The sequence below is a fragment of the Nansenia antarctica genome, assembly GCF_963989245.1.
Source record: "Nansenia antarctica genome assembly, chromosome: 1".
Classification (NCBI taxonomy): Eukaryota; Metazoa; Chordata; class Actinopteri; order Argentiniformes; family Microstomatidae; genus Nansenia; species Nansenia antarctica.
Genome location: NC_137674.1, coordinates 21,330,647 through 21,347,780, shown reverse-complemented (window position 1 = coordinate 21,347,780; position 17,134 = coordinate 21,330,647). Strand labels below are relative to the sequence as shown.

At 41.6% G+C, this 17,134-nt stretch overlaps 1 protein-coding gene across 2 annotated transcripts; it reads left to right on the top strand.

The window, feature by feature from the left end:
- The first annotated feature begins 1,302 nt into the window (after nt 1–1,302).
- selenou1a (selenoprotein U 1a) lies at nt 1,303–13,556 on the top strand. Of its 2 annotated transcripts, none has more exons than XM_080540738.1 (6): nt 1,303–1,342; nt 7,643–7,822; nt 9,880–9,968; nt 10,105–10,245; nt 11,345–11,509; nt 13,014–13,556. In XM_080540738.1, the coding sequence occupies exons 2-6, from the start codon at nt 7,678–7,680 to the stop codon at nt 13,107–13,109; spliced, it is 636 nt and encodes a 211-aa protein (XP_080396864.1). In that variant the 5' UTR covers nt 1,303–1,342; nt 7,643–7,677; the 3' UTR covers nt 13,110–13,556. The 2 variants fall into 2 exon arrangements, with proteins under 2 accessions (XP_080396864.1, XP_080396863.1); XM_080540737.1 differs by lacking the exon at nt 1,303–1,342 and adding an exon at nt 2,245–2,362.
- The last annotated feature ends 3,578 nt before the right edge of the window (nt 13,557–17,134 follow it).

Genomic DNA, 17,134 nt, shown 5'->3' with positions numbered 1-17,134 from the left:
CACATCCACAGCGCCACCTAGCAAAGAACTGTAAAAGGTAATTGCAGAAACACACCCCAACAAAAGCATATAACAGTCGATTCAGACAGCAATGTGTAAAACAGGCTCTCTGTCACTACCAGTCTGGTTCTCCAGCTGCACAGCCGCAGAGAGGAATGCGCTCCAGAGAGTCGTGAGATCGGCCCAGAAGATCACCGGCGCCCCCCTCCCCTCTCTGGAAGAGCTGTACAACACACGCTGCCTCAGGAAGGCCTCCAAGATCTCCAGAGACCCATCCCACCCTGGGTACGAACACTTTGCTCGGCTGCCCTCGAACAGGCGGTTCAGGACCATGTTCGCAAGGACAAACAGACTGAAGCTCAGCTTCTACCCCAGGGCCATTCAGGCCCTGAACACAGCAAAGACCTAGGTTCTAGGCCCTGGACAATCTAGACAAATTGATGGCAGCTACTAGATTGAAATCAAGTGTAATACTGAAACACAACTGTGTACATTTCAAACCTGCAAACGGCGACACTTTAAATGAATGTGCAATAACACTATGTGCAATATGACAACCCTAGGGTACATAAGGTTCAGAGAATAGGAAATGTTAGAATAGGTATAGCATAGCATAGAGTACAGCACAGTGTTTTATTTGTATAGTATAGTATAGTGGATAGTGTACATCCTTTATTTATGTAAACCAGCTCTTTTCTCTTCTTTTTTTTTCTTTTTTCCCCCCCCTAGCACCAGGGGAGCCCCCCCTCCCAAATTTCGTTGTTTGGTACCTGTACTATATCAATGACAATAAAGACCATTCATTCATAATGCAAGAAATGGCGCATATTCACCGCAATAAATCAGATCCGATGCTTACACACACAGTCTTAACCCTCAAAGGACAGATTGGACTTATTAGCACCAGGATAAGCTGTTATAAGTAAAATTGCTCAATTATGTGTCCATCTTAACTACATAATTACATAATTGTGTTGATTAAAAAAAAGCTCATATTACTATTCAGTATGTTTATGCATATTTTCACAAATATCGTTTACCATGTAGACTCTGATACTTTTTGTGAGATCAAAATAAATAGTATGTTCATGTGCTACCATCAATATTTACTGCATTATCATTTCATTCTTATGTAGTATGGACAATGTTATTTTTTGGGTTCTTCGTTTGTGTAATTATTACTTCTGAAGATGTGTTACTGTTATCGTGTGCGACTAGTTTCCCTGGCCCTGCATTAAGTACAGTATAATCTATGTATCTGGATCAACTGATAAGCCTGCCCTTAAATCCGATAATCATTCTACGCGGGACACATTTCTCTTGTTCCTCTTCATTCATATCTGTGAGTACCTCTTAATTATCACACATATGAACAATTAACAAATTATCGTCAGCAGCTAAGACAACTTGTTGACATTGTCTGGTACTGCTTTATCCTCGATAAAGAGACCGGAGCTAGTGGAAGTAACACTAGGGTTAGGGTTAAGTAACACTAGCCGGATAGCGTGTCTCCTATGCGGTCCTGTCTACCAACATCAGACAGGCGAGACTTCGCTTTACCATGATGTGTAGAAACATAAAAAATCTTTACCATGATGTGTAGAGAAAGAGGCTTTACCATGATGTGTCGAGAAACAAGAAGTAGAGGGGACAACTACCCGAAGAAACATTAAAGTCAAACTGCGGTCATTTTTATTTCAATATATTTCAATGTCTGCGACTCTAATAATATGTATCTGTCTAGATAAGACTGACTGCAGTGCAAGATGCTACCCGGCTAATGCAGTAGGCTAACTAACTAACGCTAACAGCCAGCTTGTAATATGACTGATTCTATCTTGACTGTCAGTTGAGGACTAGCTAGCCGCATACTAGCAAACAACCTGTCCTGTCCTGTCCTGTCCTGACATGATCTCTAACGAGGCCTAGTCGAAGAATGACAACTGTCACTTATCTATCTAAACAGCTAAACAGACAGAATCTCTCTCCATCCTCAAGGTAGTCTGTTGCAAATATGACATGCAGAGAGGGCACATACAGGTGCAGGTGCAGGAGGAAATCAAATCAAGCTAAGAGTTCATATCTGTCAATATGTTCCTCATGCATTATCAGAAATAACATGTCTAGTTCCTCCACGTATGCATATGACGTAAACCTAACTATGTAGGCTAATCATTAGTTAGGAATCCAGTCATATCTGGTTCATGGGTATGTATGGACACACCTCATCAGTCGGGTTCAGTCCTTTGTCTTCTAGAACTCAAAGTCTCATTGTAAGAGAAGTCACAGACAGTGTCGGCCTAGTGCAGACTCAGAGGACCTGGGATTGAATGAGCTGAACCTGAGCCTTCTGGAGAGACAAGTCAGTATTTAAACATCTTCAGTGGTTGATCAGTTGCACTATGCAACTAATAGTTACCAGATGTATTATAATGGTTGGTTTTAAGATGAAATGTCTGTGAGAATGTCCTTTGCTCTCTTGTTTGCTTCTAGTGTCCCCCCCCCCCCCAACATAATCCTAACCTTGAATAAGCTAATAGTATTCAGTATTCAATAAATGATAATAATCTGATTTGTTGCTACTGTAACCACTGTATAGGCCTTTGCAACGCTGACGTTGTATGTTCTGGTTCTTCTTGCCTAAGAGCAAAGAGGATTAGCCAACTGTAAGCATACGGCTAGCCTGAGCTGTGGGCTAAATAAGTTGTGAGTGACTGTGTGCTACACACCCATAACAGTGTAACCACAATATACTGTAGCGAGTACACCCCATCAACCTGATGATCTACATAACATAATGGAGCACACTGAGTAGGGCATCAGCCTATATGGGTTGTTTGTTTGTTTGTTTATTTATTTATTTATTGTGCACTTCTTTGCTTGACCCTAAAGGCAATTTAAGAGACAAAGAAAGTAGGCAAACAGGTTCACTCTGAGCATCAATCATCCAAAGTGAGCAGCCAGGGCACAAGTTAGGCCTTGGTTATACTTGTCTAAGCCAGTACTGCTCATGTAGCTATAGTATCAGATGCTGCATGACTAGCTGCCTTTCACACCCTAGTTTTGATACTACCATATCCTTGCTTCTACAGTATGCAAGTGCACAGTCATCCTCTAAGCTGCATGTACGCTGTACGCTCTTATCCTGCCACAGTAACAAAACACTGTTAACAGCTTCCTTCATCCCACCGAGGTCTGAATATAGAACAGGCCTATTGGGTAGGCTACATTTTAAATTATTAAAGTACACTAATCAGACAGGTCATGGGAACTGACGTATTACCTATTTCTTACATGGGCCTAGAGCGACCTATTGTTTCATGTAGGCTAATATAACAATGTCTGCTACTTGATGAATTAAATGCTGGTCTATTTATTAAAGCAACTTGGCTAGGCGCACACTAATCCACTAACACCCCCTGGTAGCAATCAGACAAGTTGGCAGGCTACTGTTAAGAAGCCTTCTATAGCTGGCTAGTTGCTACAAAACAGTTATTGTTTAGGGCAATCCCAGTAACCAAGTGACAGAGGGACTAGGCTACATTTTTCACTTTCAAACGTTAACTTTTTAAACGTTGTTTAGCATGCCTCTGGTTGCCTCTGAAAACAAGAACGGCTTTCTTTACCGTATGTGAACATGAACCAGACAGAGCTAAATCTGTGCTTGAATCTCAATCATGTACCTCTAACCTAGTGCCTAGAGGACCATTATGGAATCTGATGTTTTTAACCATGGTTTTACACAGACGGTAAAGGCTGTTTTTTTGTTTTCTTTCCAGCGAATGTTTGTGTGTTTTAGCTGAATCAGAGAGAGCTTGAGAAGGCTGCTGTTATTACTGAGGAGTGTGGACAGACAGTCAACATGGTCATTGGCCAGGCTTTGTCCAGGCGCTCAGCTGCTGCCCTGTGGGCCAGATGGAGACTAACCCCGCACTACTCTGCCCTACCACCCAGCCGTGCCCCTCTGAACAGCCAGCCCTCTCCTCCAGCCAGACCCCCCTCTCTGAGAATCCATGCTGCTCTTTTACACCAAAGCCCAGCCACAGCCAGCCCTGACCTAAACAAGCCCACATCAGGCAAGACTATTTTTTCCATAGTCTCTATTCCCTATTGTAGAAGACAATAGATTTGTCTAAGAATAGACAAAGGATTTCCAAACATTGAGTCTGAGTGACCCTCTAAATATGTTCTCAGCTATACACCTGGCGCAACTACCTGAGCACTGCACTTTGTAAATCAACAGAAAACTTTTGTCACAATAATAATGTATTTTATAAACCTAGAATATTCAAAATAGGACTTTCTTAACATGAATTCAGTCTTCAGGCTATACGGTGGGGAAAATAAGTATTTCACCCCCTGCTGATTTTGTGAGTTTACCCCCTTACAAAGAACTGTTAATAGTAGGTTCATTTTAACAGTGAAAAAATCCCCCCAAATCACATTATATTAATTATATTAAATATATATATTTCACCCCCTACCAACCAGCAAGAATTCTGGCTCCCATGTGACCATGAGGCACACAGATTAGTCCTCTCACTTTAAGAAAGTACTCCTAATCTCAACTCTTACCTGTATAAAAGACACCTGTCCACAGAATCAATCAATCAATCAATCAATCAGATTCCAACCTTTCCACCATGGGCAAGACCAAAGAGTTGTCTAAGGACATCAGGGACAAGATTGTAGACCTGCACAAGACTGGAATGGGCTAGAAGACCATTGGCAAACATCTTGGTGAGAAGGAGAATACTGTTGGTGCAATTATTCGAAAAAGGAAGAAACAGGAATTGTCCTTCAATCTCCCTCGGTCTGGGGCTCCACGCAAGGTGACCTTGATCATGCGGCTCTGTCATCATGTGAAGCGCATTGAGTCACATCTTGTGCTGGGACCACAGTCATCAAGATGACCATTGGTACACACAACACACTACGCCGTAATGGATTGAAATCCTGTAGCTCCCGCAGGGTCCCCCTGCACAAGAAGGCACATGTACAGGCCCATCTGAAGTTTGCCAATGAGCACCTGGATGATTCAGAGGAGGCTTGGGAGAAAGTGCTGTGGTCAGATGAGACCAAAATCGAGCTCTTTGGCATCAGCTCGACTCGCGGTGTTTGGAGTTTGAAAAATACTGACTTTGACCCCAAGAAGACCATCCCCACCGTCAAGCATGGAAACATGGTCAAGCATGGAAACATTATGCTTTGGGGCTGTTTCTCTGCTAAGGGTACAGGACGCCTTCACCACATCGAGGGGAGGATGAACGAGGCCATGTACCATGAAATCTTGGGTGAGAACCTCCTGCCCTCAGTCAGGACACTGAAAATGGGTCGTGGATGGGTGTTCGTGGTCATGGATAGGCTAGTTGGTCACTAAGTTGTAGTGGCCAGCTTTGTTCAGACACAGATCAGTGTTGGCCAAGAGGATGCCTGCGACCAACGACCAACCAACTACCAACTACTGCGACCCAAAACTTACGGCTAAAGCAACAAAGGAGTGGCTCAAGAAGAAGCACATTAAGGTCATGAAGTGGCCTGGTCAGTCTCAGGACCTTAATCCCATAGAAAATCTGTGGAGGGAGCTGAAGCTTCGAGTTACCAAGCGACAACCTCCCAACCATAAGGATTTGGAGAGGATCTGCAAAGAGGAGTGGGCCAAAATCCCTCCTGGGATCTGCGCAAACTTGGTGACCAATAGGGATGTCCCGATCCGATATTGATATCGCATATCGCTGCGATATTGGTCCTGAATGCTGGATCGCAGATCGCACCAGAAAGAAAATAGGCACCGATCTGGCATGTCACTCACGTGATGACAACAGTTTTTTTCCCCCGGTTATTTACATAGTGAAACTACAGATGGTAAGCTTTCAAATGATGCGTCATACATTGAAATCGTCAAAAAAATTCAAGGAGACACAAGTATTTGAATGTTGGTGCACCGAATGGGAATGCGACAGGAGAAAAGTGACTGATCAAACCACAACAACAAACACTGCTAACAGCTAGCGGCTAACAGTGGTACATCGCTAGGAACGTCTAACTGCGTTTTTATAACATCACAGCATGCTGAGAGAACATGGACATGCTCAAAACACATAACTAGATGAACACACAGTCCTTGCTTTTGAACACGTCCTAAAACGAAAGTATGTTTACAAGTCATTATCACTTACTGGTAACTTCCGACAAACGAGAACAGTTAATCCAATCCACAGATTATAAGTATTTAGTGATCGTTAAACAGTTTTTTATTTTATGTACTGGGTACTTTAAAACTTAAAGTTGCCTGTTATGGAAAAAAACGAAAACCAGATATTGTTGACACCCCTTCGATTCTGCGACTGGTTTCTGGTCTCACCGGCGGGCGTCACTAGGCTACACTTTTAAAAGGGGTCCTATAGGCTAATTAATTTGCCATTTGTAAGAGAAGATAAATAGAATAAAAACCTGAAGGCACTAAAACTAGAAATCAGACAGTAACTCTTTTTTCTACAATGCTGAATTCTGCTGTTTAAATTGTTTTAACTTGAAACCAGTTGGTCACTGAGTACTCCAGAGTACTGTTTTTGTTGCTTGAATAAAGGCTGGCAGTCTTTAATAGCCAACTGTTGTTGTGGACTATATACTGGGGAAGTATTTGTTATTATTCAGGAGTAAAGGAATAAATACAAATATCGGATTGATATCGGTATCGCAGATACCTGAAGCCCAGGTATCGGTATCGGTAGTGAAAAAATGGGATCAGGACATCCCTAGTGACCAACTACAAGAAATGTCTGACCGCTGTGCTTGCCAACAAGGGTTTCTCCACCAAGTACTGAGTCATGTTTTGCTAGGGGGTGAAATACTTATTTTACTCAATAAAACACAAATAAGTTTTCAAAATTCATATAATGGGATTTTCTGGGATTTCTAAAAAATATTCTCTCATGTCTTAGACTTTTCATTTCTTAGTTTTTTTTTAAGGGGGTCAAAATCAGCCGGGGAATACTTATTTTCGAAAAACGTATTTTCCCCACTGTATATAGGCCCTAAATTAAGTTTTTAAGAGTTAGTTGTGCAAACCTACCCTGCAGTGTTTTTCCTGGATCAAAATGCTGGCTGGTCGGCTGGTTCCCTGTCTTGCCTTTACGTGCACACTCACCATGGTAGCTAGAAAGCTATTTCGCTAGCAAACACGAAAGCTAACTTATTTTCAATACAGCGCCCCCGCCACCATGTCGGCGCAATGCCGCAATTGCAGTTAGAAATGACAGAAATCCATCGGGTACAACGCTTGTAGAAAATACGACCGTCAGAGTTTTGTCGAGAGCTGGAGGCGGCTAGAAATATGACGGAGACGGCCGCCTCATAGTTCTCTATGCAGGAAAAACCCTACACCATAGTATCTGTCCTCTCTAGCTAACCATAGTAGGTCTACTATAGGCTTACTGTAGTCTGGTTCCTCTCTTCTAAAGGGAGGTTTGCATCAGGCTTTCTCTGCTGGGTATTCATGTAACAAATGGCTTAGGATATGACATTCTCTGTGTATTTATAGGGGTAGGCCAGGTGTACAGGGGCAGAAGACAGAAGAATTACATGTCAGCATGTATCACTTTGATAATCATATTCATCTCTTTTCTCTTGTCACACACAGTGTTGACCTCCGGTCTGGAGGTGGAGCTGTTAGGGATGGGTATGTGGTCCCTAGGCCTGGCGGCTGTGGGGGCAGCCATCGCAGGCATCCTCTTGGCCAACACTGATCTGTGTTTGAACAAAGCTGGCCAGGCGTCACTGGAATACCTGGAGGATGCAGACCTCCGCTCCACACTAGATGGTGAGGATTCATCTGTTACCACTATTCCAACTCCAGCCAATGACTGCGTTTACATACACACCATATTCCTGTATTAATCGGAATATGCTCAATATTCCGATTGGGCAATATTCCGATTGGGCAAGAGTCATGTAAACACGTGCCGAACCCGATTAAGGCCATATTTCGATTGGAGAATATTCAGATTAAGACCCCTGGCATATGACTGTTTGAATCTGAATATTGTGACTACTAATACTGTGTATGTATACACCTTAATCGGAATATGACCCTTTTCGGAATATTCAGTTACGTCTGAGCATGCTCAGTTCGCAGGGAATCCTGGGTTTTGTTGTTGTTAGGGACAGCATAGCAAGCCACATTACACTTGATAAACCAGTGCTGTGATATTATTTATCGTCTTAGAAACAACAAGAAATCAACAACAAGAAATCAACAATTATCATAACGATTATTATGCATCAGCTCTTTTTATACAACCTACATTTACACAGATGAATAACGTATACATGCCATGTCTTGGATGCAGACGTAATGTAAGTGGAGAGGAGATTGATCGGGAGTTGACAATACTACCGAATGAATGAAAATGAATTAATTTCTATTATTTTACGGTACTGTCTCAATTATATTTGAACCATTTTCTAGGTCTACCAGTATGCGCATGCCCAGTGTACGTGAATACGCGGTTCCATGTGGCCAGAGATTCTTTTGCCAAATAACATGTAAACAGAATATTCCAGTTGCCACAGTGCATATATTGAATATTGACCGTAATCGGAATATGGTGTGCATGTAAACATAGTCAATGACTATCAACAGCAGTCCAACAGTGTTTACAGACGTTGTACTGTAGGCTGTATTTAGTCAGAACTCGTAGTAGCCAATAAAAACTCAATACTGTTATATGGTTAACTCATGTTATAGTACAGCACTGTGTAAGGGGAAATCCTCGTGTAGATATCCTGTGGTATTTCCCACTCATATCAGAGGCTTAAAGGAAACCTATTATGCTCTTTTCCCACAAGTGAATGTAGGTCAACGGGGTCGCCAAAACATGTCATGCGGGTGGGCGGCTGTGGCGCAGGAGGTCGAGCCGGCGTCTAATGATCGCAAGGTTGGCAGATCGGCGGTTCGAGCCCTGGCTGGCCACATGTCGAAGTGTCCTTGGGCAAGACACTGAACCCCAAATTGCTCCCAATGAGCGGGCCGGCACCTTGCATGGTAGCCATTGGTGTGTGAATGTGTGTGAATGGGTGAATGAGAGGCCATTGTAAAGCGCTTTGGAATAAAGCGCTATATAAGTCAGTCCATTTATGTCATTGAAGTGTTTTGCTAGATTTTAATCTAAAGTGCTGTTTCAAGGGGCAGGAAATGATCAGCGGTTTTCTGCGGATTCGCTGTGTGGCAGCGCGGCGAAAAAACCTACGGTTCCCCCGGGGGAATAGAATTGAAAACCAAATATCCCAGTGTTCCCAAAATAAGGATCGGAGTTTGAATGTAGCGGATGGATGAACACAGCGGTGGAAATTTTCAACACAGCGCCCGATTTAATACAATGAATGTCAATATCGCCGACTCCACTTTGACACTCCCAGAGTGACGTAAGGTGGAGAGGCAGATCTGAATGTTGAATCTCATGTATGGGATCTTTAATGCAAAGAGGGACAACCTAAACCTAAACCTCCTGTTATTTGGTTTTCCATTTGGTATGTTTGTACACTGTGCTCCGATGAATAGGTTGTTCTTACACTGTCCAACACCTTTTCCTGCTATATCGCCCTCTGTCAGGTTTTGACTTAGTTGACATTATGCTATAATAAAGAGTATTTTTTGTTATGACATCACTGGTCAGATATTGTTTAAATGTACTGTCTCATGGAACCCACTCTATCAAGGCGGACCATTAATAATAATAAGAACTTTTATTTGTGTAGCACTTTTCCTGCAAACGTTGCAGGTACGTTTGCAAGTTGTTAATAATAGAACACATTGTAGTAACGTTTTTAAGACTAAGATTTGCCTTTGGTAATGGCTGCCCACTCTCTTTCCTGCAGATAAGACCATCAAAGCCAAGACCCTATGGGAGAATAATGGAGCAGTGGTTATGGTCGTACGCCGGCCTGGATGATTTTTGTGCAGAGAGGTGAAGTCATGTGATCACTGTGCCTCAATGTTTCTTGACAGGGCGTCAGTGTTTCAGGCTATCCAGTATTTTCCTTAAACAAAGTGGGAATAGTGTGCAACAATGTGTCTCTCTCTCTCTCTCTCCCCCTCTGTAGGAGGCCTCTGAGCTGTCCTCTCTGAAGCCCCAGTTGGAGGAGTTGGGGGTCCCTCTGGTTGCCGTGGTGAAGGAGAACATCGGCACAGAAATTCAGGACTTCAGACCGCACTTCGCTGGGGACATATACGTAGACGAAAAGGTTAGCAACCCCAGTCTACTTTGGAGAACCCATACAACTAGAGAAGGTACAATGTACAGTGCCCTGTGTAAGTAATGGGACAGTGTATAGGACGAGCATTTTTGCTCGATACTCCAAAGGTTTGGATTTGAAGTCAAACAACCACTTTTAATGATGTTAAAGTATATATTCTCAGCTTTTACTTGATGGTATTTGTGTACATGTTGGTTTCACCATTCATACATGTCAACACTTTTTATGTCACTGTTTCAGGGTACCCAAAAGTGATGGGACAGATTTATCAAATGTCCAATTAAGAACTCATGCTCGACAATCCGTTGCATGCAAAAACTGCCTAATCTTGTCTTTCTGCTTTTTGGCCCTGAAAATCTCCCTAGTTGCAATGGCAATAATTATGTTCTAGATCATTCTCTTACTGTATGATGAAGCCAATGAGGCATTGGCTTGTACTTGAGCAGATCAGATGTTTCTGTGCACTTCATTCTTCTGCTGCCATCAGCAGTTACATCATCAATTAAGACAAGCTAGCCAGCTAGTGGCAGCTACACATGCCCAAACCATAACACCCCCACCACCATGTTTCTTGGATGAGGTGGCATTGCTGTACATTTTGGGCAGATCCTTTTTTTCTCCAAACCGTCCACTTGTAATAACTCTGGTAAATGATCATGTTAATCTTATCTGTGCAAAATACCTTTTCCCAAACCTCTGTAGGCTTTTTTAGGTAGACAACTGTAAAGCCCAATTTATACTTCTGCGTCGAATTTACGAGCGGCTACGCCGTAGCCTACGGGACGCGATTAAAAAACAAACAGACTCTGCCACACCCCCAGACTCTGCCACACCCCCAGACTCTTCAAGAGAATCTGCCAGAGCCCATTGTTTACAAATAAATGTAATAGAAAGCTCTGGAATATACACAAAACGGACTATTCAACCATTACCATTATCATTATTATCTGCTCCATTTCTACAATAACACTTTTACAAACATTTTACCATACAGCTCTTTCAATGACAATCCTTTTACTTTCAGATATTTGTCGTATGATGTTCTTGTATAATGTTCATCAGTGTGTATATGAACCATCTCTTGCAGCACCACTTCTATGGCCCGCTGCAGAGGAGGATGGGGGCGTTGGGCTTCCTCCGGCTGGGGGTGTGGCTGAACTTCATACGGGCCTGGAGGTCTGGTTACCAGGGCAACATGGACGGAGAAGGCTTCATTCTGGGCGGAGTGTTTGTCATGGGAGCAGGAAACCAGGTTGGTTATTATTGACTTAAATGTTTGAAGTACAGATGTACAGTCACTGATCTACACAAAATAACCTATAATATCAACGTGAAAATTATGTTTTAGAAATGTTTACTTTTTAGAAATTACTTAATTTAAAATGAAAAGCTGAAAAGTTGAATTGAGTCCATCTTAATACAAAGATAATAGCTCATGTGATTTTGGTATTTATATTTTGTAATGTACAGATGCCGATACCAGTACTTGTACCCGATACTGTGCTCATGTACTCGTACTCGTCATAAAACTACTTTGATACATCCACTCCCGATACCACTTTACGGCAACATAACGTAACCTCTTGTAGCAGGTAGGCAGAGGAGGAGCAATGTCAGCACTTTGGAGATATTTAAGCGATGATGACGACAAAAATAAAGCAAACTGCAAACTATGCTCTGCTAAAGTCTGTATATGTGACAGGGTCTGGTGAATTGTTCCATTCATTTTCCATTTTCTGATGATGTTTCTGACAGTGGAAATGGGTAGTTTGAAACGTTGCAAGAGTTTTTTGTAGCCTTCTCCTTGATTGTCTCTTGATTCTGACATCCTTGGACAACTGTTTAGAGGAACCCATGGTTTTCAACACCAGACCCAAACAGCCACCGCAGTCAGGTACTTTAGAAGGCATGGAGTTACCTCAGAATATATAGTTCAACCCTGGAATTATGTTCACCTGACTCATTGAAGCCCAAACGAGTAAATCAACTTGGTTTGGGCCTTAGTAATCATCTTCTCAAAAGGCAACAAAGAATAATCCAAAAGGATTCCCAAACCTTTGCACAGGGCCCTTTTCCTTTTTTATCATTTAAAAACTCAGAAAAAGTTGTTTGTTTGCTTTCAGTCACTTGGAGATTAATTGTAAACACAAATTAAACCAGGGGTGCCCAAATGTCTGCACCCCACTGTACAAAATTGAATGGCTGAGAGGAAAAAGCCATGTCAATGGGACAGTCCCTCTACCAAATTGGTCTATAAACAAGTGTCCAAAATGAATCCGTTAATGGAAAGAAAATCTATCACATCCATAATTGTGTTTGCAACAATGAATGCAAGTAATGCAGCAAGGAAACTGGCTGAAATGTGTTTATTTGATTTTATTAGAAAGCATCAAGTTTACAGCAAATCCAGCACATGCAATGCCGTTTCTACACCATCCCTTTTGTGAAGAATAGTGGTAGCTATCATGTTATGGGTATGCTTGTCACCAGCAGGGACTGGGGAGTTTGTCAGCATCAAAAGGAAATTATGAAATTTGCTGAGTTGGTAGTGATACTTACTGGCAGTAATACTTACTGAAGGCACAGGAAAATATTCAATAAATACAGCAACAAAACCACAACCAGCAACAACCAGTCTTCACATTAGTGCAAACTTGGACTGTCACAATGTCAATGTCAAGCTTTTTTTGTTCCAGTCCTGATTGATCTAAGTTGTTTGTCTGTCCTTAATGGATCATTTGTCTTTTGTTTTGCAGGGGATTTTTCTAGAGCACCGGGAGAAGGAGTTTGGGGATAAAGTGAAAAATGCAGACGTCTTAGAGGCAGTGAAGAAAATTGTGCCTGAGAAATAGAATGGTTTTGTGTTAGATGACCGGCTGTGTTTTTTGATAATTTATTTTGCGTTATATAAAAACAAAGATGAAGAACACTTTTTTCCTCTTCTGCAATAGCAGTGTGAATATTTATTGAAGTACTGTAGGTAATTCTGTCAAACTAAGCTAATTTAATGCACAGAGATCTAAAACCTGTTTGGTACACAGAAAGTCAGTCCAGTCACCTGGCTTTGCTATGTGTATCTTGTTATACCTAGCACTGTATGTCTTACCTGCTCAGGTGTTCAGGTTGCCTTCAGCCAGGCAGTGTTGTGTGTGTGCAGTCTGTGTGTGTTGTTCATGACAGCTTGACTCTAAACTCAACAATGAGGGGAGCAGGTTTGATACCTTAACACACACAGGCTCAGCTGCCACTGCCCGGTTGGCCGGTGTCCTACGTAGTTGGAGCAGGTGTGTGTGTGTGTGTGTGTGTGTGTGGGGGGGGGGGGGGTGAATGTGTGAATGCCCATATCAATAAACCCTGACCTCATCACACCATCCTTCTATAGTGTCTTTTTTTTCTGTGTCTGGACTAACAGGATGGTCTGCATTATCAGTGTTGGCAGGTGAAGGAGGAATATTAATCATTATATAATCATCATTTAATTATTTAGTAATTTAAAGGCAATATTCAAGGGCGGGGGTTGTACTGTACAGGGTTTCCACAACCCTGTACCAGTGGTAAATGAGTCCACAACCCCCTTCCTCTCATGGTAAAAATTGCTTTTCTACAACAGCCACCACATACTATAAAAAATACATTTTACATTAAAAAATTTAAGTTTTTACATTAAATTCATTTATTTACAGTCATTAATCATTTCAGAATACATATATCCTTCCGCCACAGAATATAGTCCCATAAACAAGATCAACGATTGCATTGTAGGTCAGCACAGGTGTCACACTGTCCATAAATGTAGTGTTATATCTGCATCGTTCTGCATCCAGCTGGTACTTCAGCACCCAGGTACTCTTTCCTGCCAATAGAGAATCTCAAGCGCAGTTATGATGCAACAACACAATAATAATTGTTATTACTACTTCTATAATCTCCAATGTCTCCCTTAGTTTCAAAAGGCGACATTGAATAAGTAGGTTGAGGTCTCGCTTAAACATTTCCTGAGTTTTAGACAACCTCAGGCTCTCAGGTAGGGTGTTCCACAATCTAGGAGCATATATGCTAAAAGCTGATCCTCCAAATCTCTTAGTCCTAGCTTCTGGTACTATCAGAAGTTCCGTGCCACTAGACCTTAGGGGTCTAGCTGGTGTGTATCTTATGAGCATGTCCACCATGTATCTGGGTGCGTCGCAATGGAGTGATTTATAGACTAATAAAAGGATCTTAAAGTCTATTCTATAACTGACAGGGAGCCAGTGTAGTGATCTCAGGACAGGTGTGATGTGTGCTCTTCGTTTGGTCCTAGTAAGGACACGAGCAGCAGCATTCTGAACCATTTGCAGTCTACTAATCATTTTTTGGGTGAGACCTGTCAGGAGAGCATTACAGTAATCTAGCCTGCTAGTAACAAACGCAAGCATTCGTTTTTCAGTGTCTGCCTGGGAGAGAAAGGATTGTACCTTAGTGATGTTTCTTAAAGGATAAAAGGATGTTTTAACAGTACCGGTATTATTAATATGGGTTTAAAAATGTAGATCTGGGTCAATTATGACACCTAGATTTCTGGCTTGACACTTAGTGTTAAGAGCTAGTGTTTTCAAATGTGTAGATAATTTCTCTCTCCCAGTCTTGTCACCAATGATCAATACCTGTTTTTTCCTGATTGAGTTGGAGAACATTTTGTGTAATCCACAATCCATTAATATCAGCAATACAATCTATCAGGTGGTCGACCATCTCGTAGTCGTTGCGAGTTACTGAGATATAAAGCTGAGTGTCGTCAGCATAGCTATGGTAGTTAACGCTATGCCTCTTGATGACAGAACTGAGCAGTAGCATGTATAGGCTAAAAAGCAACGGTCCTAAAATGGACCCCTGGGGAACTCCACAGGTTGCGCTATAGTTTTTTGACTTATGGTCACCAAGGGCTACAAAGAAATCTCAGTCAGCCAGGTAAGTCCTGAACCAGTTTAAGACCGGACCAGAGAGGCCAACCCAGTTTTCAAGTCTCTCAATAAGTCTCTCAGTCAGCACTTCATCAGATGTTTGGTTCCCACAGAATACACACAACCATCTCCATCTGGAAGAAAGGCATACTTTGAACAAGGCATACTTTGAAACTTCTGTTATATTTTGCTCTGCTTACGAACACTGTCACCCTGACAAATCTCCTGTATTTGTGGTTCCCAATGTAATGTTTTTCTTAATTATGGTGAGCATTACTTGGTCATTCACTGTACAAGTCTAAGGTTTTGTTTCAGATTTATTTTTCTGATACTTTTTCTGATAGTAGAGGGAACAGACAGCACTAATTCTAGACGCCGAAAAAATGTCTCTCCCTCTCCTTTCCCCCAGGTTCGAGATCCCCCACGTTCACAGACAAGACACAAGACAAAGAATACCGTTAATATATGATGCAGGAGGGTATTAGGAGCAATAACAACTATGAAACAATACTATTGCAATTTCTCCTGGGTTGGGCCTTTTGAGTTAGATTGACAGGACTAGTATACTGGACTCAACATCAACACACGCAGACCTTTAAACCACATACTTTATTCTATTGCTCTCAGTAAATATATCTTACATAGGTTATGTAAAATCTTCCAACACAATACAACATGGAGAGGGAGAAAAACAAGTACAGCACCAATACTGACAAAACTACATTGATATACTGTAACAGTTACATGAGCACATTCAAAGCAAATAACAATAACCAAAACATATATGGAGTATGGCAATATCACAGATTGTTTTCTGAATTGTCTCATGTGTAAAGACCATACTCAATGACATGCAGAAGATAATATAGATAACACAAACGCATGTTACTGCCCGAGGAACCCCTATAAGAGAGGTTCTTCAAATAAAGCTGAAGCAATGACATGAAATGAAAAAGCTCTGCTCATCCTTCATCTACCCTGTATCATTCATACTCATCCCATCTTTGGCTAGACATGTGGTTGTGAATGTCTTACACAACACACCTTTGCCTGTATTGAAAATACAATATCAGCATACATGTTTAAAATATTGTCTGAAGAACGTTTTGGTTTATTTGTTCTTGACATTTCTGCATCCATCTCTCCTCACCCATCAACGACAAGAAAACATAAATGAAAAAACTTCATTTAACAAAGCAACAAAATGGTGGATAATGAAAAGCTACCAGTGGATGATGAATAACTAAGCTAATAATACAACATAAGCTTTGACTAGGTTTATATATGATACACATTGTCAAGCACAATAGATACAGTACATACACTTCCAATACATATTTTAAAAAGCAGATAGTAGTAGCCCCGTCCTCTACAACATTGCTCCCACAACAGGCCAAAGTGCAATTTTACCCAAGATACAAGGGACCGTTCACGGGACACAACAGGATAATCGTATAATTCATGAGCTTTGAAATGGAAGAAATATGGAGGTTGGGCCGATGTAGGAGATGGGAACATTCAGCTAGTCATGTATTAAGTAGAATAAACCATTTTCTGCATAATCTAAATAGACGATGTTATGCCTTATAAAGCATAAAAGCCAAAAGTTCTATCTGCCATGTTTTAAATGGTGCACCCCACTGACTAAGCCCATGGTAATATAATCAATGGTCATGAAATAGATATTATGACAGACACATTGGTGGAAAGTCCACTCAGGGCAATACAGTATGTATACATGTGAAATGTACCAATGACCCTGTGTGTAATAGAATGCCATGGTGTAATGTATCATTGTTTATGGCCAGAACACTGTCCTGCAGAGCATCTGATTGATCATTTATGGATGATTGACACGTACTGGTAACAGCACTCACAATGGACCCAGTGAAAGACAGAGTAGGGGTCTATGGGTAAGCAGACTCATTCTTAAGCCC